Here is a 27340-nt window from a genome sequence, read left to right as displayed (position 1 = left end):
TAGGAGTGTTTACACCACTCAAAAAGAAAACATGTTTTCACGTTTTAACGTTGTTGATCTTGAACTTGTGTTCACTATTAAACTGATATATCTTTGCCTTTTTTCTTTAAAAAAAATCTTCTAGTGGTGGCTCTGAAGGCCCAGGTCAGATCCTCATCCAGACGGTGAAGTTGGCTTTCTCCGTCACAAACAACGTGATCCGCCTGAAGCCGCCCTCTGACGTGGTGTCCCCGCTGGAACAGGCCCTGACCCAGCACGGGGGCCATGGGACCAACCTGATCGCTGTCCTGGCCAAGTACATCTACCATAAACATGACCCCGCTCTCCCACGTCTGGCCATCCAGTTGCTGAAGAGGCTTGCCACGGTAAGGCAGCTCGACATAAGATTGCAGCTAGTTATTTTCTTAGTGCTTTTTTTTATTCTGCTTTTTAATCAATTTTAAAAATGTATATATGTTTTATGTCAGCCAATTCATTAAAGCGCCACTTCACCCCTTTTGCAACCAGATCTTATGATGTTTAGGACACAAGCAACTAGGGATGTGCCGATGAGACATTTTGGCCGAAATCGATATCCGATATAATTAACATTGAGTGACTGCACTTTCTTCCAGCAGTGAAATGTCCCTTTAACCACTTAAGCCTTTTTAGACTGTTACTGCAGTACTATGACATCATCAGTATGACTTCAGTCATCTCCAGTCCACATTTCGTAAAAAAAAAAGGAGAAAAAAAAGGATTTGACACATTACCCCAAATGGTCTTTGTGTTTTGTCCCTAAGGTGGCGCCCATGTCTGTGTATGCGTGTCTGGGCAGCGACGCAGCAGCCATCCGAGATGCCTTCTTGACGCGACTGCAGAGCAAGACGGAGGACATGAGGATCAAAGTGATGATCCTGGAGTTCCTCACGGTGGCCGTGGAGACTCAGCCTGGCCTCATCGAGCTCTTCCTCAATCTGGAGGTCAAAGATGGAAGCGAGGGCTCAAAGGTGAGAAGACCTTTTTTTTGTGAGCGCCGAAGCAGCGTTGATTTTGTCAACCAAAACTATGACAAAAAATGTTCGTCGACTACCTTTTTTTTCACTGACGAAACTAAATAAAGCTAAGCTATGATGACTAAAAGTGAGACTACATAATATATTGACAATTTCATCAAATAAAAACTATTACTAGACTAAAATGTCATTTTACACTTGGTTGAAAGCTGAAACTAGCAGATCTACAAGCTCACAACGCGTCAGTGTAAAATCAGTCATTACGATGGCATCGAGGCCCATATTTTAGTCTACTAAATCAACTGTGGATTTAGTCGACTAAAATCCTATGATATTTATTCGACTAAAACTAGACTAACACTAAACTGACTAAAATGTGTACCTCAAGTCCCTAAAATGTAATCTGTTGACAGGGCAGAATCTTTGACACTCACTTCTGTGTATACTAACCCTGTAGTGTACACCTCCTTGTATGTCAAAAAGCAAAAAAAATAGCTGCTACAATCTCAGAGTGCATTTTGTTGCAATGCGTTTGTAGATTGGTTATTTTCGGCAAATATTGGCCTATTTTCTCCTAGGATGCTAGGGTTCCTCCTGTTGTTAAATGATCCAAAATGTTTCTGGTGACTTCATGGCATTTGTTGGGCCTGCCCGCACTGCAGGAGTTCCTCTTGGGAGAATGGAGCTGTCTCGCGGTGGTGTTGGATCTCATTGACTCCAAGCAGCAGGGCAAGTACTGGTGTCCTCCTCTGCTTCACCGGGCCGCCCTGGCCTTCCTTCTGGCCCTCTGGCAGGATCGGAGGGACAGCGCCATCTCTGTCCTACGCACCAAGTAAGCATGTTGTCTCTGGCTAATATTTATTTTGACCAGGGAAAGAATGTGGTAGGGCTGCAACTATCAACTATTTTCTTTCTCTTTGCGAATTAACACTTTTCTGTTATTTTATACTTCGTCGCACAACGGCGTCATGCGGAAATAGTGAAAATAGCTGATCTACAAGCTCACAAGACACATTGTAAGGTTGTACATCTGCTATTTTTTGGAATTATTTTGTCTTTGCCTATTTTGCCCCATTCCCAAAATTGGAATCAATTATTTTATTGCGACCGAAGGTCGCAGATTACTATGAAAACTTGCAAAACCGGTCAGTTGGTCGGTTGGGCCTCCATATATGGGAATATCGTGAGTCACGCCTCGTGACACGCTCCATATATGGCTGTCTCCATATCTCCAACTGACATCATCAAACCCTCTACACTCAATACACGCTATATATGGCCATGAACCCTGGCCATACCTGTTTTTTACTGGGATCTCCATATATGAAGATCACGACACTGACCTCATCAAACCCTTGATAGCCATACAGTACTACATCATGGTTTGACATACTAGATCTGCATATATGGAGCCGGCCAGCAACTCTACATCTGACCTCACTGAAACCAGATTAATAGTTTTAACTCCTGCTTCTCAACTGTGCCGTATTAAGAACAAAGTGTTGTTTCAGTGGGACCTCACCCTTTGGTCGTTTCTCGCCCTCAGGGCAGCTTACTGGTTAAATTATCGCTTCTTTATTATAATTGATTTCATTAACTGTTGCACCCCTAGAATGTGGATTTCTTATTCGATGGATGATTGATTACAGTTAATGTATGGCTGCTTTTCCATAGAGAGAAGTTTTGGGAAAATTTGACAACTCCTCTGTTTGGAACCCTCACGTCTCCTCCTGACACCACAGAGGTATTTACTTACTTTTACAACCTGATAGACTAATATACATCCATATTGATTAAAGGCATCTCAGATGTGTCAACTTAATGGTCTTACATTTTTCTCCTCTTAGCCTTGTGTTCTGGAAACCTGTGCTTTTGTTATGAAAATAATTGGCCTGGAGATCTACTATGTTGTCAGGTAATTTCTCCATCTTAATATTTTTATGGTTTCTATAACGTGGCTGTATGGCAGAAATCTTGTATGTTCATATTTTATGTTATGTATTTTTGAGGGGCCTCATAGGAGGTGTGTGTGTGTGTGTGTGTGTGTGTGTGTGTGTGTGTGTGTGTGTGTGTGTGTGTGTGTGTGTGTGTGTGTGTGTGTGTGTGTGTGTGTGTGTGTGTGTGTGTGTGTGTGTGTGTGTGTGTGTGTGTGTGTGTGTGTGTGTGTGTGTGTGTGTGTGTGTGTGTGTGTGTGTCCTAACACAATGCCATTGACAATGGCCAGAATGAGATGATGAATATGATAAGAGCGCCCCTCACTTCACATGGGTGTGATTTTGTTTCATAAATAAATCCCCAATTTTTTACTCCATGTCCGTATGACCGGGTGCAAAGATGACTAGCGAAAATAGCCAATCCACAAGCTCACAACAACACATAGTGACGTTCAGTTGTGAGATTAGTCTTTGCTTTGGCCTGTGCACTAAACGTTGGCCTCTCTTCTCTGTGGCGTCAGTGGCTCCCTGGAGCAGTCCCTGAAGGACGCGTTGCAGAGGTTCTCCAACGGGAGGCGATACGAGTACTGGTCCCAGTACGTCAAGGCGTTGGTGAGCCACGTGGCGGAGACGGAAGAGGAGGAGGGCATCCAGTCGTTCTCTGAGACCCAGATGCTCATCTCGGCCTGGAGGATGCTGCTCATCCTGTCCACCAGCCACGTATGTCTTGATGAGTGACACGGCAAACCACTTTGTTCTCAAATGTTTAAACTGGTTTGAGTTTGTAGGTTAGCTATTTTTGCTATATTGGAATTGAAATCTTGAATTCTTTTTTACAAGCTCAAGGTCAAAAGCTTAAGCTTGTAGGTCTGCTATTTTTGATATGACACTATATGCAATGTGAGCCCTCTGGAGTGAGTGTGGAACTGTAGGGGTCCTCTCCATCGTCAAAGTTACCCACCCCTGTTCTAGAGCTAAATGATGTGTGTTCTTTGCCTGTAGTCTGACGTCATGCACCTGACGGAGGATTCGACTAGACTGAAGCTCTTCATGGACGTCCTGGATGGCACCAAAGCAGCTGTGAGTTACCAGGATAATTAAGTTCTTGTCATCCAAAACAGTGGTTTTTCAACCAGTGGTCCGGGGACCACCAGCAGTGGTCCTTGAAGGGATTCCAGGTGGTCCCCAGTAAAATGAGGGAGAGTTGGTATTGGTAACCAAACGGACCCTTATTAGATCTTTAATCCATTGAGACCTGGAACACATCCATGTCACGTTAGCGTTAGCGTTTTAAACATTATGTTATAATTTAGCTATTGAAAAATAGCAGATCTACAAGCTCATGAACTTGTAGGTCTGCTATTTTTGAAAAATCGTTAAAATGTGCCTCAAATCTTTCCGAAAATTGTCATAATTTAGAAAACTTTTTTTTTTAAATTTCGACATCAGGCCTGAATGGGTTAACTCTCGAGAGTAAAATTATTGTTCAAAAATCTGCATTACTTAATTTCCAATAAGTCTACACAGTGAGCGAATGTAGAGGAATTGTTATTTTGAGCAGCGTTTGCCTTCCAACAACGACCTAATTTACAATTTAGGCATTTAGCAGACGCTCTTAATCCAGAGCGACTTACATTAAGCAAGAACAAAAAGCATGGGAATACATCACATATATAAAAAGCATTTATCATGAAACATGCGTAAGCTAAGAACGTAACAGTGGAATATCTATATAATGAAACTATACATATATGCTATACATATATGCTATACTAAGCTATACATATGTACTATGACGTGCTATGACTACATACAATGCAATTATAGTGCTGTCTACATAACATGCTAAAAGTCTGTCTCAAATGCTATCTAAGTCTACAAAGATGCTATCTAAGGGGGTAGGGTAAGTGCTATGGGCCATGATGGAGTCTGAAAAGGTGGGTTTTCAGACTGCGGCGGAAGATTGGGAGTGATGCTAATATTCTATGTTTTGGGTCTGAGAGGCTAAATGTCATTATGGGCCTTGATATGAAAAGGGTTGAAAACCACTGATCTACTGTTGTTCATTGCTTTATATTATTTGTCCATCAGCAGTGACATTTTCTCATTTCTCTGTTCTGGAACCGCTCACTGCTTCTCCTACACCTAGCTGATGGTTCCTACGTCGGTCCCGTGTCTGCGTCTTGGATCCATGATGGCCACTCTGCTGCTCACCCTCCTCAAACAGTGGAGAAGGTGTGTGTGTGTGTGTGTGTGTGTGTGTGTGCGCATACGCTGTACTGTCCTGAACATGTGCATTTTGTGAAGATGAGTTTGACAGTTGTGCATGTGAACGTTTTTCCACTCCATTCCGTGGCAGCATTACCGTGTCTTTTCCTTTTGCAGTGTGGTGGCAACAGGCCCCGACGTCCTGTCCCCCCTGTCCCTCATCCTGGAGAGCGTCCTACAGGCTGACCAGCAGTTGATGGAGAGGACCAAGGCCAAGGTCTTCTCTGCACTCATCTCTGTGCTGCAGATACAGGGACTCAATGGTGCGTCTCTTACAAGCACATTTTAGACTCCGGCTTAACCCGTTAAGACCTGAGACCAGATTCTACAAAAAATGTCTTCTAAATCATGACTGAGTTTTCTAAAAAAGAAAAAGAATTCCAGGTACCCCCCAGAAGCAAAGATATGAGTTAAAAGCGTTCGCTGTGAAATAATATATATTCAAAGATTTGCACATATTTTCACTGCTATTTTGCAGCTAAAGTTTAAAATAATGGTTAAAGTGGTTAAAAGCTAAGGTGACACGAGATGTGTGGCAGGCAGTGTTGTTCAAGTTACTTTTAAAAAGTAAAGAGTTATAGTTATAGTTACTTATCTAAAAAAGTTACTAGTTACTTTACTAGTTATTAAATTATGAAAGTAACTTTTAGTACTTTACTTTACTTTAAAAAATAATAATATAAAAAAACAATTTAAAAGAAGGTTTTTTATTCTGTCGCACAGTAAGAGAAAAGACAACTCCCTCCTAACATTATGAAAAATTAATGTAGTGGAACAATAAAACCTGTTCAGAAAAAGAATACCTCATGTCATTCCTTATAGAAGTGAAACTCCGGTTTATGTTGTGGTTTTTAACCCCTCTCTAGTTCCATACCACTGACGTACAGTTCTTAAAATGTTATGCTTGCAAGTGTTGATCCCATCTGCTTCCATGGAATACTATAACTTTTTGCTGAGGAGTTTGTTTGCTGGATATGTTTTTGAACGTGGCGTAGTTTACAAAGAGTATGCTACCATCAATGGACGCACGTCGCTCAAAGTAGGATTCACTTTAAATTGTCATTATGAAAGGAGCAGATTAATGTAGGCTACATTATAGAGCAAGGGAGGAGAACAGCTGACGGACGGTGTACAGCACAGTCCGCACACACACACACACACACTCCGTCGGCGAAACTGGAGGAGTTTGAAAATAATGTTTGTTTGGTCCTTGTCCCTTACCGAGAATCTGAAATAGTTATTTTTGGGAACTAGCCCTTCAACCTCTACTCGCTCGACATCCAAGTATAATTGTCCGTCCATTTCTTTCGTCTTTCTTTACATATTATTCTGAGCGGAGCGCAGTGACTGTGCGATGTGTGTGTAGACAAACTCCTGCTTCCCTCTCTGCCCAGTAGAAAGGGGCGGGGACTTTGGCAGAGCTCAGAACACAGCCGATCTATAAGCAAATATATTGAAGTGCAGTGGCGACGCATTGTTAGCTTGTAGATTTGTTATTTTTGGTGAACGAAACCGTCGTACTGCAGAAGTATAAATTACACATCATAGAAAGTGCTCACTGCATCTGATGCGGCGAATTGTATGGGGAGACTTTTCACTTGGATCACATAAGTTGACATTATAACGCGGGTAACGCACGGACAATAACTATAAGGCCGTTATGGAATGGGGAAATGTAAAGCGTTAGGTTACAAGTTACTGCAAAAAGTAGCGCCGTTAGGTAACGTAACGTGATGTAAGGGCATTAGTTACAACACTGGTGGCAGGTCTTACAATTAATGGCTTAAAGGAAAATATCGTCGTTGAGTCCAGACGGAAAAAGCATTTATGAAAGTACACACACACACACACACACAGAGTACGGTGCATGTGTGTCTTTTTAGTCATCGGATGAATGTAACCCTGCAATTTCACCGCTCACTAGGCGGCGAAATATCCCAGCTGCCCCAGCTTCTGCTGTGCGTCTGCGAGACGGTGAAGGACGAGGCCCTCGCCCTGATCGACAGCACTCGCCACATGAGCCAGGTGGGAGACGTGGTGCCGGAGGACAAGGACAGCATGGAGACGGACGCTCCGCGCAGTCTTCAAAAGGACCAAAGAGACGGGGTGCGTGCCGCGGATAGTGTTGTTGATTTTGACGGCACGGCAACATTTTTATTTCAGTTTTAGTCATAGCCTTTTGAATAGTTTTAATTTAGTTTTAGTCACATTGGTTAGCGTGTTAGTCTAATTTTGGTCGACTAAATCTACAGTTTATTTAGTCGACTGAAATGTGTTTTGGCTGATTTTAAACTTGCTTGTTTCAGCATGCAACAAAGTGTAAAATGACTTATTCTGGATCTCTTGTCCACTAGTCCCGTCCTAACATTTTAGTCTAGTTGTTATTTTGTTGATGAAATTGTCAATATATTTAGTCTTAGTTTTAGTCATCATAGCTTAGTTTTCATTTAGTATCCATTTAGCTTTCGTCAGTTAACAAAGGTAGTCGACGGACATTTTGTCGTCATAGTATTAGTCGAAGAAATTAATACTGTGCGTCTATTGTCAGGTTTGTGTGCTGGCACTGCACTTAGCCAAGGAGCTGTGTCGCGCCGACGAGGACGGAGAACACTGGGTGTCGGTGATGAGGAAGGTTCCGGTTCTTCCCTCCGTTCTCAGTGCCCTGGAGCTCAGTCTGCGCTCCAAGCACAACGTTTACTTCACTGAGGCCGCGTTGCACCTGCTGCTCACTCTGGCCCGCACGCCGCAGGTAAACGCACCAAGACACTGTGTGCCTTCAGGGACATTGTACTTAAATCAGTCCTTCACATGAAAGGTGTATTTCACTTCAAAGCACTTTTTCTTTTTTTTAAAGATTTGTTTTTGGCTTTTCTGCCTTTATTGATAGTTTCAAGTGAAGATTGACAGGAAAGAGGGAGAGAGAAGGGGAGAGACATGCAGCAAAGGTCGTCATGAACGGGACTCGGAACACGCTGTCAGGCCAGAGCCTGTATGTGGCATGTGCCTGGACCACTAGGCCACCGGTCGCCCCACTTCAAAGCACTTCATGAACGGGACTCGGAACACGCTGTCAGGCCAGAGCCTGTATGTGGCATGCGCCTGGACCACTAGGCCACCGGGCGACCCACTTCAAAGAGCCTGTATGTGGCATGCGCCTGGACCACTAGGCCACCGGGCGCCCCACTTCAAAGAGCCTGTATTTGGCATGCGCCTGGACCACTAGGCCACCGGGCGCCCCACTTCAAAGCACTTTTGGGGTCATTTTAAGGTCTACTGTCATGCAACATCCAAGCACTCAATAATAATAATAGCTTGAATTTATATAGCGCCTTTCATGAACCCAAGGACGCTTTACAAAGTAACAAACAACCAACAAAACAAACAAAAATTCAAGCTGTCTTAACCCGCCAGAACTGTAGGATTAAATTAATCGTGAAGCCTGCCAGAACCGTAGACTACGTTTTACAGGGTTTATATTCTTTAATCCATGTTTTGATCGGATCGAATCGTTAGCTGCCTCTCGTTAGCATAACAGTCAAAGTGGGACAGTGGCCGCGGCCATTTTGAAGATGCGTGCGCATCCACTTGTACTCTATGTGCTGCTTTCAATGGCCTGTATCTCCAAATCGGCGCAATGAATGTCGTTTCTGAAAACAAGGTTTTTCAAAGGCCGACAGCAGGCCCTGTGATACTCGCGGTCAGGTTTTTTCACCACCGACCGAGAGAACAACAACGTGTCAACTGTTAATCCTGGTGGTCAAACGGGTGTTGGAGCATGGCAAATCTCACATCATTAGCATAATTAGTGTTAAATGAGCTTATTTAGGAGGCAGCCGTGTTTTCATCAATTGAATATCAAATATTTAAATATTAAATCAAGCAAGTTATAAAAACTGTCGGTGCACACGACAGTCAGAGTAGAAAAGTGAAAATGAACTGTGAAATGTTATGTAAAAGTGAACTACCCCCCCCTGGTGCAAGCCTTGTCACATTTACCTCTCAAATTGTCCTTGCAGGGGGCAGCTGCTGTTGCTGGAGCTGGAGTCATTCAGAGCATCTGTCTTCCACTGCTCAGCGTGTATGAAGGCTCTTCAAATGGAGCCTCACAGGTAAAAGAACTGAGCTTTAGTTTACACTGAAACATGTATCGACTTTTAAATCGGTCATCAACCTGTGGTACTGGTGGTACTTGAGCCCTCCTCTGATGGTACTCAGAGGAGTCGCCCAAAAAAGAAGAAAAAAGACAAAAGTGGAATGAAATATTTATATTACTACGGTAGTTATTTTGGTCAAGCAATTGGTTGAAATATAGTAGGCTCTCCAGCCGTGCTGAAATGAGCATGACGGCACACCTAGCCGTTAATTTGAGAACGGATGAATCACGTTAGAAATCATCAGTTGAGCTGCATTATTGGCGTAGGAAAATAATAAAAATCAAAGAATAAACTAAATTTCCCTCCTGTGTTAACTGTGCATAGCTACACTGGTACTTGGAGAGACATATTTTCTGAGGTGGTACTTTGTATAAAAAAGGTTTACAACCACTGGGTTAAATGATGGAGGTGATAACAACAGTATTGGTCTAATGTATATGTCTAATGTGTCTGTCCAGGGTTTCTCTCGCAAAGGCCAGGACTCCCCCTGCTGGCCAGGGGTGTACCGACTGTGTATGTCTCTCATGGAGAGTCTGCTCAAGACGCTGCGCTACAACTTCATCAATGAAGCTCTTGACTTTGTTGGAGTACATCAAGAACGCATACTGCAGGTACGGTGTGTGTGTGTGTGTGTGTGTCTTGAAAGGTAACTTTGGAGCTATATTTGTGATCATGTGAAAATTGCACATAATAAAAACTAGACTACAATGTTAGGAAGGGACTAGTGGACAAGAGATCCAGCATAAGTAAATGACAAGTCATTTTATGTTTGGTTGCATGCTGAAAATAGCTGATCTACAAGCTCACAACACGTCGTGCTGCGACGCGCTGTGAGTTTGTAGATCGGCTATCGGGCATTACGCCATCAAGGCCTGACAAAATACATTTTAGTCGACTACTGTAAATCAACTGTAGATTTAGTCGACTAAAATCTTATGACATTTAGTCAACTAAAACTAGACCAACACTAAATTATTCCAGGTAACTAAAAATGTGACAAACTAAATGAGAACTATTCAAGAGATGACTAAAAATAAAAAAGATTGCTGTCAGAATCAACTGCAACGGATCAGGCTTAATGCTTTTCCTTCTGTGCTGCCTTAGTGTCTGAATGCAGTGCGCACGGTGCAGAGCCTGGTGTGTCTGGACGAGGCTGACCACACCGTGGGTTTCCTGCTGCAGCTCTCCAGCTTTTGCAAGGAATGGCAGTTCCACCTGCCCAAGCTACTCCGAGATGTACAGGTCTGTTCGTCCCAAGAGAAACTAAATGATACCGGCTAGAGTAGACGAATGGATGCTATTGTTGCCTTTAGTTTTATCTTTGATGCTTTTACAGACAGTACAGCTTTCTAACCTTTCTGGTTTTTGGTTGCGTTTCTCTCTACATGCAGGTAAACCTGTGTTACCTGTGTCAGACGTGTACATATCTCCTCCATAGCAAGAAGATGCTCCATCACTATCTCCAGGTCTCACTCTCACATTTTTTTATTTACATTGTTTTGAAGTCAACAAAGTACTTTTGTTTTATTAGATGTTGTGTGTACACAATTCTACCACTGTCTACACTGCGAGTGAGAGTGAAACCTATGATCATCTGAAATAGTCATTATTATACATTCTCTCATTGGGCTAATTTCAAGCTGGTGATTATACTGGAGTGTTTGCTGGGTACCAACCACCCCCAAGGACCTCTGGGGGTCCCACTTTGATAACCTCTACTTTAAGAAATGATATGCACTGCTGTTTTTTGTGTTACAGTATTATACTTTGTTGTACTTCAAATTCCTGTTTGCCTATTATGATTATGTATAATTTGTGAAGTAAAAATGTAATTCCTATAGGTGAAAAATGGTGAGGCGTTACCCCCTGGTCCTCTCCCAAGATCCCAGCGGTCAGCCCAGACTCCCTCCAAGGAGGCTGCCGGTGGAGGGGAGAGGGAGGAGGCCGAGCAGAAGGCCCTGCTGGCTGTACAGTGCAGCCTTCTGAAGATCCTCAGCAAAACCCTGGCTACTCTGCAACACTTCACTCCAGACTGCTGCCAGATCCTACTCGACCAGGTTGGTAACCACACACAATGCTTAGTACCGTAATCCCACTTTCACTTTTAACTGTCACTGTATTTGCAAATTTTGCAAATACAGTTTTTTCTGTTGTGAACACATTCACACAATGTGTTCTGTGTTTCGAGGCTCTGTTAGGGGATCCCAAACTTTTCCATGCCAAGGACCCCCAAATAGCTGTAGTCTCTGGCTGTGGCCCCTTATTGTGAAATTGCTTAAAAAAATACAAACTTGAGATTAGGACATTGCCACAAGATAGCCAGTCTACAAGTTAACAATGTGTCGCAGTCGTCACATTGTGAGTGTGTCGGTTATTTTTGAAAGCTGATGCTAGTTTTTAATAAACGCCATCCACCACGGCTCACCAACTCAGAGGCTGTGCTTGTTGACGCAAGGCCATTTTCTGTTCAGCGTGGCTACTCGCTCACCTATCGGCTCACTCAGGCACGCCTCACAAACCTCAAGGCATCCAGTTAATAATGTGTATCTCCACAGTGTGTATCTCTGTGTCATTGTATGGAATAACGTGCATCTCTCTCTGTCTGTGTCAGTGTATGGATTTGGCAGAGTATAGGACCCTGTTTGTCCTCAGCTTCACAACATCACCCTTTGACCCAGATGTGCCTCCTTCCTTTGGAACTCTGCTGGCCACCATTAATGTGGCCCTCAGCATGTTAGGAGAGGTAGGTGCCCCTCACCAGTCAGTTTCTAAATGCTTTGCTCAAGAGAGACTGGGGACAATATCTTGGCTTCCGTTGCTAAAACTAGGTGTAAACAATTAGCTATGTAAAAAAAGCACAGTTGTCAATGCTAGTTTACAACCAACGTTGTCATTTCCCAGCGCCTACGATGTGCAAGTACCAAATCTGCTTTCACCCATTGATTGCATTGTTCACTTAAGTTTATTGTATTTTGTGCTCCTAATAGCCTTTGTCCCCCCAACTCTGTTGTTTCGATGAGCAGATGGAGAAGAAGAAAGAGCCAGTTTCATTGAGTATAGCCTCATTAGCATCATCAGAGGAGATCCAAGCACTCAAGTAAGTAGACAGACTAGGCCTCTTTCTTCCCTCTGTGTTTAAGTATTATTTGGATTGGTATTATATGGGAAACACTTATATCCCTGACACATTTGGCCCTGGTTCACAGAAATAATTCTAAGAATGCTGAGATACCCCTTCATTGCCAACTTGTAGTAACCAACTCGTATTACTATACATTTATTCCCCAGGCACTATTTTCTATTTGTATTTTTGACTAAATCTTTCTCATTTTGAGTATGAATATTGAACACTGAACATTTTCAGCTGCACTTGAAAGAAAAGTTTACACGTTATTTGATTTTATCTTATACTAGGTGAAGGTAGAGACTAATATTCCACCTCAAAATGCATTGCAACCTAGTGACCCTATTTTGGGCATGACTATATTAGAGGTGAAAATGGAAAGGAAACCAAATTGGCTGGAGGGCGGCCTTTTTAAATTGATCTCTCTCTTGCTCTCTCTCTCTGTCCAGGTCTTTACTGATGTTCACAATGGAGAACTGTTTCTACGTGCTAATCTCCCAAGCTGTACGGTGTCTAAAGGACCCCACTATCCTCCCTAGAGACAAGCAGAGGCTCAAGCAAGAGCTCAGCTCTGAATTGGTGAGACCACCTGACTATCTGTTTTTAAATTATCTAAGCTTTAAAACTTTCTGGCCATGTCATAATAGGCAAACATTTAGGAAAAATGTATCGACATTTGACAAAAATGGCATAGCTACAAGCTTGTAGATCTTAACCAAGTGTATACTATACAGTATATGGTTTAAATGGTTAAATATAGGTTATGAATGGTATTTTGTATTTGTTTTTTCAGTGCAATTATTTCGATATCTCTTCTCTCCTTCTAGAGCACTCTTCTCTCTGGCCTTTCTCGTCACTTCCGTAGGGGATCTCCGTCGTCCCCAGCCAGTGGCATTCTGCCTTCCTCTCAGACAAAACCTCCCACGCCCGGCTCCAAGGGGAGCCATGAGGGCCAGGAGACAATCATCCAGCTCGTCCAGGCCTTCGTCAGACTTGTGCAAAGATAGCCAGTCATGTGCAGCATATCTGTTGCTGTTGGGCAGAAACCTTGTATGTTCAATACCATACATTTTCAGGAAATGTGTTTTAAAGGGTCCAATATATTAATTATTCAGTCAAAAGCTCTTGTTAATACTATAAATTGGTTAAATATAACACCCACAAACAGACATAAGCACTTCGAAAAGATAGCAAAGCATTGAAGATAACTACTGGGAGGTTAGGCTTCGTTTTGCCCTGAAGGCCATTGACTGGGTGGCACTCGCTGAGCGGGTACCACCCAACTAAAGTTCTTGAAGGCATGTTGTGATGCCATCTGTGGCAAGCTAGTGCTAATACTTGGATTTGACATAGTCTAGGAAATCACTAAGATTGCCTTAACTTAAAAAGTACTGTGGTCCGATCTGGGATGGTGGATTAGTTTGAGATTTACTAACACCCTGCAGATCCCTGAGCCTGTTGATACGCAAAGCAAAGGCTAATAACAGTGCTTTGGCCTATGCTGAGGAGTCCAAGGCCTGTAATATCTCATTGCAACCCATTATCAGTTTGTAGATTGGCTATTTTTACTACTTTTGCATGACACTCACGTTGAAATATGGACATGCCTACAAGGTTTCTGCCAAACATGATATATACAGTATATACATTTGTAATGCTGTTGGTACATGGAAAGCATGGTTCTCTTTGACAGAACCAACCGAATTTTCCTTCCAGCACTTTACTTGAAGTAGTGCTGACAGACAGACCCAGAACCATTTCTAGTATTACAGTATGTGTTGATTAAATTGATTTTGAAGCTACTTGTTATACAAATATATGACCAAGGTTACAGTTGAATTTTACACAGCCAGTCTCTTTTTCTACAACTGTATGTGTTAAGTCATCTTTCAAAAATACCTCTTCCTAAATTCTTCACGTAATACTTGGATTTGACATAGTGATGTATGCATCTGTTTGGCTATTACTATGGTCCAGCTTTAGAAAAAGAAGAGGAAAAGGTTTATGCTCTATGAATGAATAGAGCTGCGTATTTATATAACATTGCTTCCGGAAGGGAATCTACAGACAAATGGGTGCTATTTAACATCAGCTTGACTGTGATTCGTCTTTCCAAGGCCTAGTTTTATAGGTCACTTTGGTATCACTTGATGACCAGACATCCAGCTATGTCAATGGAGTGAAAGATTATGTATCCTTTTAAAAGCATTGTCAAATAGCATTTTCATGTATTGGTAGTAATGGAGCCGTTATTAAAAAAAACGAAGCTTACTCTGTATATTCTTACCGTTTGCTTATTTTCCTATTATGTCTTGATTTTCATGGAGGTTGCTGAATGGAATAGCATTTATTCTAAGAACAAAACTTTTTTGATGTGGAGTTTGCTTTTAATTATACTCCACTCGTTAACCTATTTCATCTTGTATGTATGTCAAAGAAGCTGCCAAGATTTGTACTGGGGGAGTGCTAATAAAAGGGACTAAACATATCTGTCTCATGTATTCTCAACCTAAATGTAAAATGTTTAATGTCTCAAATACAGTCTGTGTGGACAGAATGCTTACACTACAAGGTTATGGGCACATTTGGCAGAGGTGTAAAGTACTGTACAATTTGTAGGTATCCAATGCTGGCCTATTTAACATTGGATTCATTGCAAACAGACCACTAGGGGGTGAGCCCAACTCGTTTGCGATGGTTTTTGAAAACCTCATGCCCATACCTAACACCATGCCAAAAATCTAAAACTTGTCACCAAGTGCATAATTGTTATGATTTTTTATGTATTAAATAGTTTATAGGCATTTTAAGCTTACTGAGGCCACCGTGGACGCCATCTTGAAAATGATGCCTTTCCAGAAGTTATTTTCACCCAAAATGTTTGTTATTTAGCATACCCAATACTAATAGAATCCATTGGAAAATCTATTTTATCAATTATAATTTTTTTTTACATATTAAATCCAAGCTTTATAGGCATTTTGCAGCTATTGTGGACGCAATCTTGAAAATGATGCCTTTCCAGAAGTTATTTTTTCCTACATTTTTAGTATGTTATTTAGCACACCCAATACTAATAATCCATTGAATTTTTTATTTTATCCATTATTATGGTTTTTAACCATATACTGGCCCATTTAATATTAGATTCATTGCAAACGGACCACTAGGGGGCGAGCCCAACTCGTTTGCGATGGTTTTTGAAAACCTTATGCCCATCCCTAACACCATACCAAAAATCAAGAACTTGTCACCAAGTGCATAATTGTTGTGATTTTTTATGTATTAAATCCCAGTTTATAGGCATTTTAAGCTCCCGGCAGCCATCGTGGACGCCATCTTGAAAATGATGCCTTTCCAGAAGTTATTTTTTCCTAATTGTTTAGTATGTTATTTAGCACACCCAATACTAATAGAATCCATTGGAAAATCTATTTTATCAATTATTTTGATTTATAACCATATACTGACCCATTTAATATTAGATTCATTGCAAACGGACCACTAGGGGGCGCTCTCAACTCGTTTGCGATGGTTTTTGAAAACCTTATAACCTTACCTACCACCATACCAAAAATCAAAAACTTGTCACCAAGTGCACGATTTTAACGAATTCAGACCCAGCTAGCAGGTCCATTTGGTTTCATTGTATTGCCAACGATCTGGTCCATTTGGTCAACTCGCCATCATTTAGCTGGGGACCACCTGGAACCCTCAAGGACCACTGTTGGTCCCCGGACCACTGGTTGAAAACCACTGCCAGAGTCAGAGCAGAGTTACGACATTGAGGGGGCAGAAAACTGAGCGCTGTTCATGCAGCCTGGACAGTGAGTCGGTGACACAAGCTGGAGTTTGAAATACATTGTTTTCAACGAGGGCGGCGCAAATATCAGCAACTGTTTTAAAGTATTGTACAGTGACAACTAAAGTCTCTGTAATGTTTATGCTGTACTATTATTAAAAAACGATCTAAAATAAAGGGATTTAAGATCATTAAAGCTGGGCTGTTGCCTGAGTCCAGTGCATTCTGCCAACTTCCGGACCGGGTCCAGGACATTGTCGCTCTTCGCCATGAAGTGAACGGAGTTGTCGTAACTGTCTTAGGGTCGCCACCTATGAACACTTAACGACACATGCAGGAGAGTCGGGGAGAGGAGAGAGCTGCCTGTTTTGGGGATTGGGATGAAACATGTATAATGTTTAATTAATTACTTCACATAACTAGACGCGCTGAGCAGAGGAGACACAATTAAGTTAACGTGACGCAGCTGTTGGTGAACATGCTGCCTTCTACAGCGAGTCAGCGACTGTTTTCGGGGCTCGACTGAACCAGAAAACTCCTGGAGGAGGAGGTGGATTTGGCCCATGTTAATGGCCTACCTTGGCCAGGCAGAGAGACAGACAGCGTCGGGGTAAGTTTGTTTGTGTAGTGGTTGAAAAAAACAAACAAACAAACAAACAAAAAAAGGTACTCACTGTGACTAAATGTTTTACTTAAGTAAAACAAAAGTATCAATACTGCAATATAGACCTAGGCTATACTAATAGCTACATCAAAATGTAGCTATTAAAGTACCAAACTTTTGGTACTTTAAAATGTAATTTGTGACCACTGGTCACAGCACTGTCGTGTTAAAATTTCATTTCATATTTATTTATTTCATGATAATATTCATTTTACCCTATACTTTTCTATTTACATATTCCATACAAGAAAGGAAAAGGAGCAGGAAGAAGATAAATCTTATTGATACCTCACCTGCTCACCATGATTACATCAAATAAAGGAGAGAAAACAAACATAAAATATAACCTTGGCCTATACAGAGAGAACCTGTAGCCTATACAGAGAGAAAGAGAGAGTGCACAACAACAAGAGAACAACAAAACGAAGATGAGAGAACGAAAGAAAAATGAAAATTAACTAATACATAATTTATACATTTTTCCCTTTTTAAACGCTGTTGTACAGCTCTTCAACTCCTGGCTTTGCGAATTCTCCATCTCCACATCCACTCAAATATATCAGTAACTGTATTGGTAACAATCTGCTTTTCACTCTGTAGCCTAGCCGCAATTTGCAACTCTAGATTTTTTTATAATGGGATGAATCTAGAGTTGCAATACCCTCCATTGACTCCCCACTCATCCAATTTGGTTTGTGATCTGCTTGTCTTAAACAACGTTAAACTCACCAACATTGCAGCTGTAGTCCAAGCTTGAATTATCCTCTTTCAATCTGCCGAGCTTGTTTTTCATAAAAATCCCCCGTAGACATGGTATGAGCTACTTTCTGTCAAGAAGAAGAAATGTTGGAGTTTGGAAGCGCTCGTTTTTATTAAGGGGTCGCGCTGCTGCCTCCTGCATTATGTGCAAATAAAACAGATGCATGCAGGGCCGTTCAGTGACTTACGACGAGTGCTTCCAAACTCCAGCACTTAGAAAAAGAATCACTTGCACAGAATTTCTTGACAGAAAGTAGCTCATAACATGTCTACGGGGGATTTTTATGAAAAACAAGTTCGGCAGATTGAAAGAGGATAATTCAAGCAAGACTACAGCTGCAATGTTGGTGAGTTTAACGTTGTTTAATACAAGCAGATCACAAACGCAAATGGATGAGTGGGGAGTCAATGGAGGGTATTGCAACTCTAGATTCATCCCATTATAAAAAAATCTAGAGTTGCAAATTGCGGCTATCTGTAGCCTACACAACTAATAATGTTCGTAGTTCAACTAAATCCATGATTTTCAGCAAGCCTAACACCAGTAAGACGCCTGGGGGCGAGAAGCACCCTAAAGGGCATATATGGAGCGTGTCTTGAGTGTACAGGGTTTGATGAGGTCAGATCAACATATGGAATGTTAGAACAGGTCAGCTCCATATGGAGATCTAAGGGTGGCAGTGTCTTGAGTGTACAGTCAGTTTCGAATTGCAGCAGTCCTGTAGGTTCTCTTTGAGAGCGGTTTTGAAGGAGTCTATGGATTCACATTTCTTAACGGCTGTTGGTAGGGCGTTCCACATTTTAGTGACATAGGAGCAAAATTAATTTAACCCCTTGTTTTTAGCCGAATCTGGGTTGCACGTGGTTTGTGGAACTCCCTCTGGTGTTGGAGTGTGGACATTAGGGAAGTATTTGGACCGGTACATATGGGCATCTTGTGGACCAGACACATTGCAAGATGCTGTACTCTGTCGTCAACCCTAAGCCATCCAGCCTGTCATGGGCAGGGTTTAGGTGGGTTCTGGGAGTAAGGCCAAGTAGTAGCCTGACAAGTTTGTTTTGCGAAGTCTGGAGCCTTGTTTTTAGGGCATCTGAGGTGCTGTGGTACCAAGAGGTGCATGCATAGTCGAAGATTACCTCGTATTTCTAGTTTATTGAAATATTGTCATGCACATTTGTCCAGTGCATAGCCTACTGCAGGCCTGCCGCCTTGTTGACTATATTTAAAAGTAACATTGAAGCTCTTGCTACCATTGCTAACATTGTAATGAAGCGCGCCATGTTCGTGTCCACAGACACACGTGCGCACACACACACATCCTGTCTCTCTCCCTGGAGAGTAGGGCTCTATCAGTTCTGACGGAGACCTCTCCCCCTCACGCATGCACGCACACACACACCCCCTCACCCTCCTCTCGCACTATTATGCTCGAACTGCACCTTTCTAAACTAAATCTGTTATGGAATATAGCCTTAAATTGCATTTTCTAAACTTTGTTTTCCTATATTCAGCTATTAGTGTAGATTTTCGTCTTACACAAACATTAAATTCCCATTGAGAATTTACGTCATTATGTGGATGAGCAAATCGGCTCTTTTGTTCTACACAAACATTAAATTCCCATTGACAATAATGGAGAATTTACGTCATATGTGGAGCAAATCTGTATTTTTGTCCTACACAAATTATATTCCCATTGACGATGAAGGGAGAATGTACATCATATGTGGACGAGCAAATAGGTAATTGCAAGGACCCCCCAGTTAGTCTACGGACCGCATTTCTATCTCTGGGACCCCCAATTTATATTGTAAAATCAATGTTAATTTATCTCTATTTGTACACTCTCAGAGTTACAGACCCATAAGGGTCCATTTGGTTCCAAACTATCATTTAGCTGGGGGCCCCTGAAACTCCCTCAAGGACCCCTGGGGGTCCCCGGACCCCACTTTGGGAATTAGCTAATGATCAATGAGCTACAAGTGACTCACTGCCTGCCTGACTGACTATTTTGCTGTCTTCTTTTTCGTGTATCATTCAGATGTCCAACTCAGTGTTGTGTAGCCACACCCTATTTTCAGCATGCGACAAAGTATGATTCGAGCTTGAGTAAATGGTGCATTCATGTAGCGCTTTTTGTCCAAAGCGCTTTACAAAGTGCACTACATTCTCACACACACACACACACACACACACACACACACACACACACACACACACACACACACACACACACACACACACACACACACACACACACATTCATACACAGTTACACATGCATACACCTTTACATATAGTGTCCATTACCTTCACCCATTCACAGTTTTCACACACCTTTACATAGATTGTGCATTCCATTCACACACACACACACACATGCACAAACCTTTACATAGATGCATCACATTCACCTATTCAAACACCTTTACATAGTGTGCATTACATTCACCCATTCATGCACACATTCACACACCGGTGGCGGAGGAAACCATGCATGTACCCTGGACTCTGATTTAAAATCTTATTGTTTTTCATGGTTTCGTCCTCAAAGTAACAGTTTTTGAATTTACCTGTGCTTTCGTTTGAAATCTACCCATTCTACATACTGTGAAATTATCAATCAAACCTGTTGTTGATCCAGGCAAATTCTCTCTTTTCTTTTAGCAGTCCACCCTGCACTAACCCTAACCCTCACCAGGTAAATTGCTAACGCAGACCTCACCAGGGAAATAGCCTATATGTGCAAAGACGGGACTAAGGCCTGTTTTACACTGGCAGCCAAATCTAGCCTGAATGTAGCCTGAATCAGATCTGTGTCACTTCAAGATAGAAATCCGATTTGCTTAAATAAGTCTAAATGCAGACAGGTCACATGGTTACAGTTTAGTGTAGTTCCACTGACAAATAGGAGTGAGGTGCAGACAGTAGCCTACAGCAGTGGTTCTCAACGTTTTTGGCTGGGGACCCCCGGAAATGCTTTGCCCATGTCTCGCCAGTGACCCCCATAAAAGAAGATTGGGCTGAGAGTGGGTTTGTCCTGGTTATGTTAGCGATGTTCTGTCCAGTGTTGATCTGGGAGAGTTTAGTCAGGAGGACTGAGTCATGTCATTGACCTCACGATAACATTTTTTTCTCTTTCCTTATTGTGTGTGTGTGTAGACCACAACATGACAGCGAGTAAAGTCACATCCCAGACGGTAAAAGCGGGCCTCAAATGTGGACCATCAGAGTGGACCGGAGGAGATGAACTATTTGGGGGTTTTAAAAGAGCGATGTCGTCCGACAGCTTTTCAGCTGCTGCGTCAGAGAAGGAACAGATCTACCAGGCAGCCATGCTGAAGCAGCCTGTGATAAAGTTACACAGAATAGGTATGTGCATGTTTTCATGTCACTGTAGAGAGAGAGAGAGAGAGAGAGAGAGAGAGAGAGAGAGAGAGAGAGAGAGAGAGAGAGAGAGAGAGAGAGAGAGAGAGAGAGAGAGAGAGAGAGAGAGAGAGAGAGAGAGAGAGAGAGAGGCCTAACCTTTCTTAATCATCACGCCTAGTTATATCATGACTTCTAGGTCAATGATATAACATTATATTGTGATATGATAATTTAGCAGCAGACCGGCTACTTAGACCAGTCAACTGTCTTCTATGGGTTAGGTTTTGGTACGATGATGCGCAAGCACGCCTCGCGGGGCCTTGAACACTGACCTGCCGGTTCCGCTGGGTCACCATGTTGCTCCCGGGTCCTAAACAATATACATGTTGAAAAAACAACTCAATGTTATTCTAAATACCGTATGCATACCTTTTAATAAAAAACACGTCACAACACTCAATTAGCTCCAAAAAATGAATTTAATAGGCTACTAATGTCGTTCAGTCCTAGGAGCAGCTTCACAAGTCTTTTCTTTCAATTAATAATCCGGCAAAATGCCAGGAAGTTCAGTTCATATATTTATGATGTTGAGTTTATTGACGTATAATTTAATCGCCAGACGGAACCCAGAGTGCTTTGTTGATGTCCAAACACTTCACTTCTCAGTCAAACCATACCGGAGGTCCATTTGTGTCCGTCTTCTTCACAAGGTTCTAGACGGTGTTGTAGCGTCCACAGAGCGGCGTCCTCTATCAGGTAGAAAGCGTCATTATGGTGACGGTCGTTTCTCTTGATCAGGAGTCAATGCAGTGCAAAACCACCGACCACGTCGCATCTGTGACTGTAGATCCCTTGGCCCGCCATGGTGAAACTGCAGAATTCCATATCTTTTGGGAGGTGTGTCGCTCGGTCAGGAACATTTTATCAGGGTAATACGTAGCTCGCACGACTCCAGTTGCTTTGTGTTTTTTCTGCCTTTATTGAAAGTAGACTGTAGACAGGAAATGAGGAGAGAAGTGGGGGGGAAGACACGCGGCAAAGGCCGTCGGGATCGGGAGTCGAACCCGCGGCACGCCGTCAGGTTGGCTCAGCAGCCTAGGTGCCTGGGTCTTGCCTGTTATTTTAAAACATTCATTCATGTTCTTTTCCTCTCTCCTCATTCTCCATCACAGCTGTCTTTCCTGCCCAACTGAAACATATCTACAGCAGAAATAGACATCTCAACCAACACCACAGAATTCATACCGGAGAGAAGCCCTACGCCTGTAACCGTGCTCTCAAGCGTCACCAGAGAATTCATACCGGAGAGAAGCCCTACACCTGTGACCAGTGTGGGACTAGCTTCAGCCACAGCAATACTCTCAAAGATCACCAGAGAATTCACACAGGAGAGAAGCCCTACGCCTGTGACCAGTGTGGGACTAGCTTCAGCCGCAGAAGTGCTCTCAAACATCACCAGAGAATTCATACCGGAGAGAAGCCCTACAACTGTGATCAGTGTGGGACTAGCTTCAGCCACAGCAATACTCTCAAAGTTCACCAGAGAATTCACACAGGAGAGAAGCCCTACGCCTGTGACCAGTGTGGGACTAGCTTCAGCTGCAGAAGTGCTCTCAGAAAACACCAAATAATTCATACAAGGTTGAAGCCATACCAATGCGACACATGTGGGGAAAGGTTCAGCAGGAACGATACTCTCAAACGTCACCAGAGTATTCATACAGGAGAGAAGCCCTACCACTGTGACCAATGTGGGAAACGGTTCAGCAAAAGCAGTGATCTCAAAAGTCACCAGAGAATGCATACAGGAGAGAAGCCCTACTACTGTGACCAATGTGGGGAACGCTTCAGCCACAGCAATACTCTCAAAGTTCACCAGAGAATTCACACAGGAGAGAAGCCCTACGCCTGTGACCAGTGTGGGACTAGCTTCAGCTGCAGAAGTGCTCTCAGAAAACACCAAATTATTCATACAAGGTTGAAGCCATACCACTGCGACACATGTGGGGAAAGGTTCAGCAGGAACGATACTCTCAAACGTCACCAGAGTATTCATACAGGAGAGAAGCCCTACCACTGTGACCAATGTGGGAAACGGTTCAGCAAAAGCAGTGATCTCAAAAGTCACCAGAGAATGCATACAGGAGAGAAGCCCTACTACTGTGACCAATGTGGGGAACGGTTCAGCCGGAGCAGTACTCTCAAAAATCACCAGATAATTCATACAGGAGAGAAGCCCTACGCCTGTGACCAGTGTGGGACTAGGTTCAGCATGAAAAGTACTCTAAAAAATCACCAGAAAACTCATACAGATGAGAAGCCCTACTACTGTGACCAATGTGGGGAACGGTTCAGCCGGAGCAGTACTCTCAAAAATCACCAGAGAATTCATACAGGAGAGAAGCCCTACGCCTGTGACCAATGTGGGACTAGGTTCAGCCTGAGCAGTACTCTCAAAAATCACCAGAGAATTCATACAGGAGAGAAGCCCTACGCCTGCGGCCACTGTGGGAAATGGTTCAGCACGCGCAGTAATCTCATACATCACCAGAGAACTCATAGAGGACTCTCTGAAGTTGTCATGTAGTCAGAGAGCAGGTAACACTGGTGTAGCTGATCTACAAGCTCCCTCATGATACGTGAGCTTACAGATCAGCTATTTGCACTGGTTAAAACAACAGTATGAGTGTTTGCATACTGCTGCGTTCTTTTCAGAAAAAGCAGAGGAAAAAACGGCGCACCCGTAATTCGCTCTGATATTCGGGCCTGAAGACGCAGCAGTTTGCAAGCTCCTTAAATGTATTAAATATGTTTTAGCCATGGTACATTATTTATATTTGATTGTGTTATCGGTTAATAAAGCCTAAAAGAAATCCAGAAATGTAATTTTGATTGCATTTCAATGTTACAATGTTAAATGCCAAAAACAATGAATGTGACAACGAATCGTCAAGTAAAATGATGGTGACAACACCACCTAAAGCCTATAATATACATCCATTACAAAGAAACAGCCGATGTGTGAGATTGTAGATTGGCTAACATAACATATACCGTTTATTTGGCTTCCGAAGTAGTGTTAATGTCATCATAAAAACTAAGCTATGATGACTAAGACTAAATATATTGACAATTTTTCAACAAACAAAGTAGAATATGTCAGGGAGGGACTAGTGGAGAATAGATCCAGTAGAACTAAAATAAGTTGTTTTATGTTTGTGTAGCCCCCAGCCATGACCCAGCCCACAACGGCCCTGCCAATCGGGCTCGGCCCTATTGGCACGATAGGTTGTGCTTCGCCTTCGGTCTGGCGAGTGGGATCAGCACAAATCACTACATTTGGTTGTGTGCAGGTATCACGCTCTGAAAATAGCCGCTGTGAGCTTGTAGATCTGATATTTTCGGCACACAGCTAAGTATAAATCGGGCATTACGACGCTATCACGGCCCACCAAAATACATTTTAGTCGACTGAATTATACATTTAGTCAACTAAAATCATATGCTATTCAGTCGACCAAAACTAGACTAAAAGTAAAACATTTCAAATGACTAAAATATGACTAAATGGAACTTTATTAAAAAGAACTAAAACTCAACTAAAACATCAGCACTGTTCCAAAGTTGGTGGGAGTGGCCTAATGTTGAGGGTCCTACTCAATGCAACTAGCCTGGCACCATACCCTGAGTCACTAACCACGCTGCGATTCAGTGGTGTAGGGAGCTTGTGATTGGTTGTCAGTGGAGTAGGGAACTTATGATTGGAGTGGAGTAGGGAACTTATGATTGGTTGTCAGTGGCGTAGGGAGCTTGTGATTGGTTGACAGTGGAGTAGGGAGCGCTCCGCTGTGTTCATTTGGACCGTACTCAAGTAGGGGGGACTTACTATTCTGTGCTTATTGGGTTGCATCTTGAACGGCGCTGAGTCGGCTAAGGGAACTTCACAACGTTCGACTTGGCAACTCGCTCGCTTGGTGGGGTCTCTCGTTGCTCAAGTTCGCTTGAGATGGCGCCCCTCCATTGCGGTCTAAAACTATACTTTATCGGACAAAAAAGTAATCGGCGGTAATAGTGGCAGCAGCGGGATTCGATACCAGGAGGTGTGGGTTGGGAGTCTAATGACCAGCGAAGCACGGTACCGAGCTGGCTGCCAGAATGGAGTTTTCTGTTTGTATTAGAATATGATGAAAGCCCAGCGGCTTCGGTAGACAAGCGCTCCTTAAAAACTTGTCTCCTGCGGAAACAATATTGGTGTTCCGTGAACCTCTAAGAGCAGTTATTGATTAAGTTATCAATAGTTTTAACTTAATGATTAAGTTATCAACAGTTTTCATGATGTCTCACCTGATTATATGTACACACGTCTATGTTCATCTGTTGCATAATATTATATACTAGCCTAGTGTTTTATTTAGCTGTTTTTCAACAGTGTCGTGCAGAAGGGAGAAGTTTGCCCTGAAGGCTTTCTGCCAGAAAGCGGGTGTGGCCCCCTTTCTTTAGATGTACCCAAGATCACAGGTTCGAAGGTTTAGGCATTTTCTTTAGGTATAGGTTAAGGTTAGCTTTATGCATCTTTTTATTTTTTTAGGGTTTTTCTGGGTTAAGGACGTCAGTATTCTGTAACTTACAAATTTGATTATATGTACAAAGTGTTTGCTTAAGCCATCTTTTTTGGATTATGTTTTACTGTCTTTATGGCAGTGTTATTTGTGTTGACTAAAATTAAGACTAAAAGGTCAAAGGTTTTTGATTTTTTTTGTTGACTAAGACTATACTTTAGTGAGGTTAGGCTCAGTTTAGTGAGGTTAAAGGTGGCCTTACACTAGCCGATTTTTTTTCAATCTGAAATCTGATAGCACCACACACTACAGGATAATCGGAGCGGGGCAGAGCAAATATCAAACATTCTTGATGTTGATCGGGCCGATCCCGATCACGCTTTGAGCGGTCGGGCACCCCCCGAGCGTCAAAAATTGCCGATTATCGGCTAGTGTAAGGCCACCTTAAGGTTAGGTTTGGACTTAGCCAGAAAGCATTGAGGGCATGTCTCCCTTGTGCCGGCGTCATACCACTGAATTTATATCTGACCTGCTTGGTGCTCAGTAATGTTCATGATAAAATACCACCATTTGTTCTACTCGGTCTGTGTCTCATAGGAGGGCTGTGGGCAGTTCAGAAACCCGTCCACCAGTGACATCATCATTAGGCAGATTTATTTTTAAACAAGATTTTGCCGATAGCTTCCATTATTGCATTGTAACGTTTCAGGAATAGAAAGTCTGCAGTTTCTATTAGCTTGGATTCCCCATCGATGATGTCACTGGTGGACGTGTTTCTGAACTGCCCACAGAGACACAGAGTCGATTTTCTTTGTTCTTTTTTTTGCCATTTTATCATGATTAGTGAGAACCAATTTTATGAAGATGAAAAGTGGTGAAGTGGTCCTTTAAATCCTCTTAGCAAACCTTGCATTGAACTGTACTTTGCTTTTTTTCTGCAAACTGTTAATAAAGCATTAAATCAATCAATCAATGAATCAAGCAAGATTTACAATCATTCCCTCTCATGGGGGAATGATTGGCTGCGCGCCAAGTTGCCAACAGAACGGAACAGTTCCCCGCGGCAGTTCTAACCTATGGTTCTAACGCGCCAGGTCGGCTATAGGATAGAGGGTAACAAGACAACTCACCCCTAAAGCCACTTTTGGTGAGTTGTCCAGACAACTCACCCCTAAACGTGAAGACATCTCACCCCTGCTTTTTTAGGGGTGAGATGTCTTCACTTTCCGGGGTGAGATGTCTTCACTTTTGGCCACTTTCGGAGAGAGAGAGAGAGAGAGAGAGAGAGACGCTCTACTCCTAGTGTTTCACCCGATTTTACTGTTAAATAAATAAATAATTAGCCGTGACTGCGCACGTCTGTAGGAACCGATAGTTAGATCCGAAATTGAATTATGCCTACTGTAATGGGTGCCACGGAAAGTACAGACAACTCACCCCGCAATGTCAGAAAGTGAAGACAGCTCACCCCGGAAAGTAAAGACATCTCACCGGGGTGAGATGTCTTCACTTTCCGGGGTGAGCTGTCTTCACTTTCCGGGGTGAGCTGTCCGGGGTGAGCTGTCCGGACAACTCACCCCGACATGTCAAAAAGTGAAGACAACTCACCGGGGTGAGATGTCTCGTATTCGGATAGAGTCCTCAACCGAATATTAAGGCCCAACCCTACTGGGCCCGAACTGGACCAGCCCGAGGCAAACATTACCATAAT

General features: G+C 42.7%; 2 protein-coding genes across 5 annotated transcripts in view; both read left to right on the top strand.

Moving 5' to 3' along the window:
- nup188 (nucleoporin 188) overlaps positions 1-14963 on the top strand; it is a 28087-nt gene extending 13124 nt beyond the window's left edge. The window contains exons 24-43 of one of the 2 annotated variants that reach the window (XM_079524718.1): positions 125-365; positions 783-989; positions 1658-1827; positions 2670-2739; positions 2843-2910; positions 3451-3649; positions 3932-4009; positions 5079-5164; positions 5315-5460; positions 7122-7303; positions 7746-7946; positions 9214-9306; positions 9810-9962; positions 10456-10593; positions 10743-10817; positions 11193-11408; positions 11963-12094; positions 12375-12448; positions 12925-13054; positions 13303-14963. In XM_079524718.1, coding sequence (XP_079380844.1) covers positions 125-365; positions 783-989; positions 1658-1827; positions 2670-2739; positions 2843-2910; positions 3451-3649; positions 3932-4009; positions 5079-5164; positions 5315-5460; positions 7122-7303; positions 7746-7946; positions 9214-9306; positions 9810-9962; positions 10456-10593; positions 10743-10817; positions 11193-11408; positions 11963-12094; positions 12375-12448; positions 12925-13054; positions 13303-13482 — 2839 coding nt within the window. In that variant the 3' untranslated portion in view covers positions 13483-14963. Of the gene's footprint in view, positions 1-124; positions 366-782; positions 990-1657; positions 1828-2669; positions 2740-2842; positions 2911-3450; positions 3650-3931; positions 4010-5078; positions 5165-5314; positions 5461-7121; positions 7304-7745; positions 7947-9213; positions 9307-9809; positions 9963-10455; positions 10594-10742; positions 10818-11192; positions 11409-11962; positions 12095-12338; positions 12449-12924; positions 13055-13302 lie in introns of both variants that reach the window. The other variant, XM_079524717.1, reaches the window with a different exon arrangement.
- Positions 14964-16575: 1612 nt separating this feature from the next.
- LOC306939912 (uncharacterized protein) lies at positions 16576-26528 on the top strand. Of its 3 annotated transcripts, XR_013791945.1 has the most exons (5): positions 16576-16887; positions 20369-20402; positions 20864-21073; positions 22243-25869; positions 26068-26528. XR_013791945.1 is itself a non-coding variant. In XM_079524720.1 (3 exons), exons 2-3 carry the CDS (start codon positions 20872-20874, stop codon positions 23655-23657), a joined length of 1617 nt encoding a protein of 538 aa, XP_079380846.1. In that variant the 5' UTR covers positions 16577-16887; positions 20864-20871; the 3' UTR covers positions 23658-26528. The 3 variants fall into 3 exon arrangements, 1 of the variants encoding a protein (XP_079380846.1); XR_013791946.1 differs by lacking the exon at positions 20369-20402 and having other exon boundaries at positions 16577-16887; XM_079524720.1 differs by lacking the exon at positions 20369-20402 and having other exon boundaries at positions 16577-16887; positions 22243-26528.
- The last annotated feature ends 812 nt before the right edge of the window (positions 26529-27340 follow it).

The sequence above is a fragment of the Electrona antarctica genome, assembly GCF_951216825.1.
Source record: "Electrona antarctica genome assembly, chromosome: 16".
In the NCBI taxonomy this organism is placed as follows: domain Eukaryota; kingdom Metazoa; phylum Chordata; class Actinopteri; order Myctophiformes; family Myctophidae; genus Electrona; species Electrona antarctica.
Note: the sequence above shows the minus strand (reverse complement) of the source record. Positions and strands in the feature narration are given on the sequence as shown.

Bases quoted from the DNA above. Each gene is read 5' to 3' on its own strand.
- LOC306939912 (XM_079524720.1), top strand. From the start codon at position 20,872: ATGACAGCGAGTAAAGTCACATCCCAGACGGTAAAAGCGGGCCTCAAA. The intron at 21,074-22,242 runs GTATGTGCATGT...TCTCCATCACAG, and splicing joins GATAAAGTTACACAGAATAG to CTGTCTTTCCTGCCCAACTG.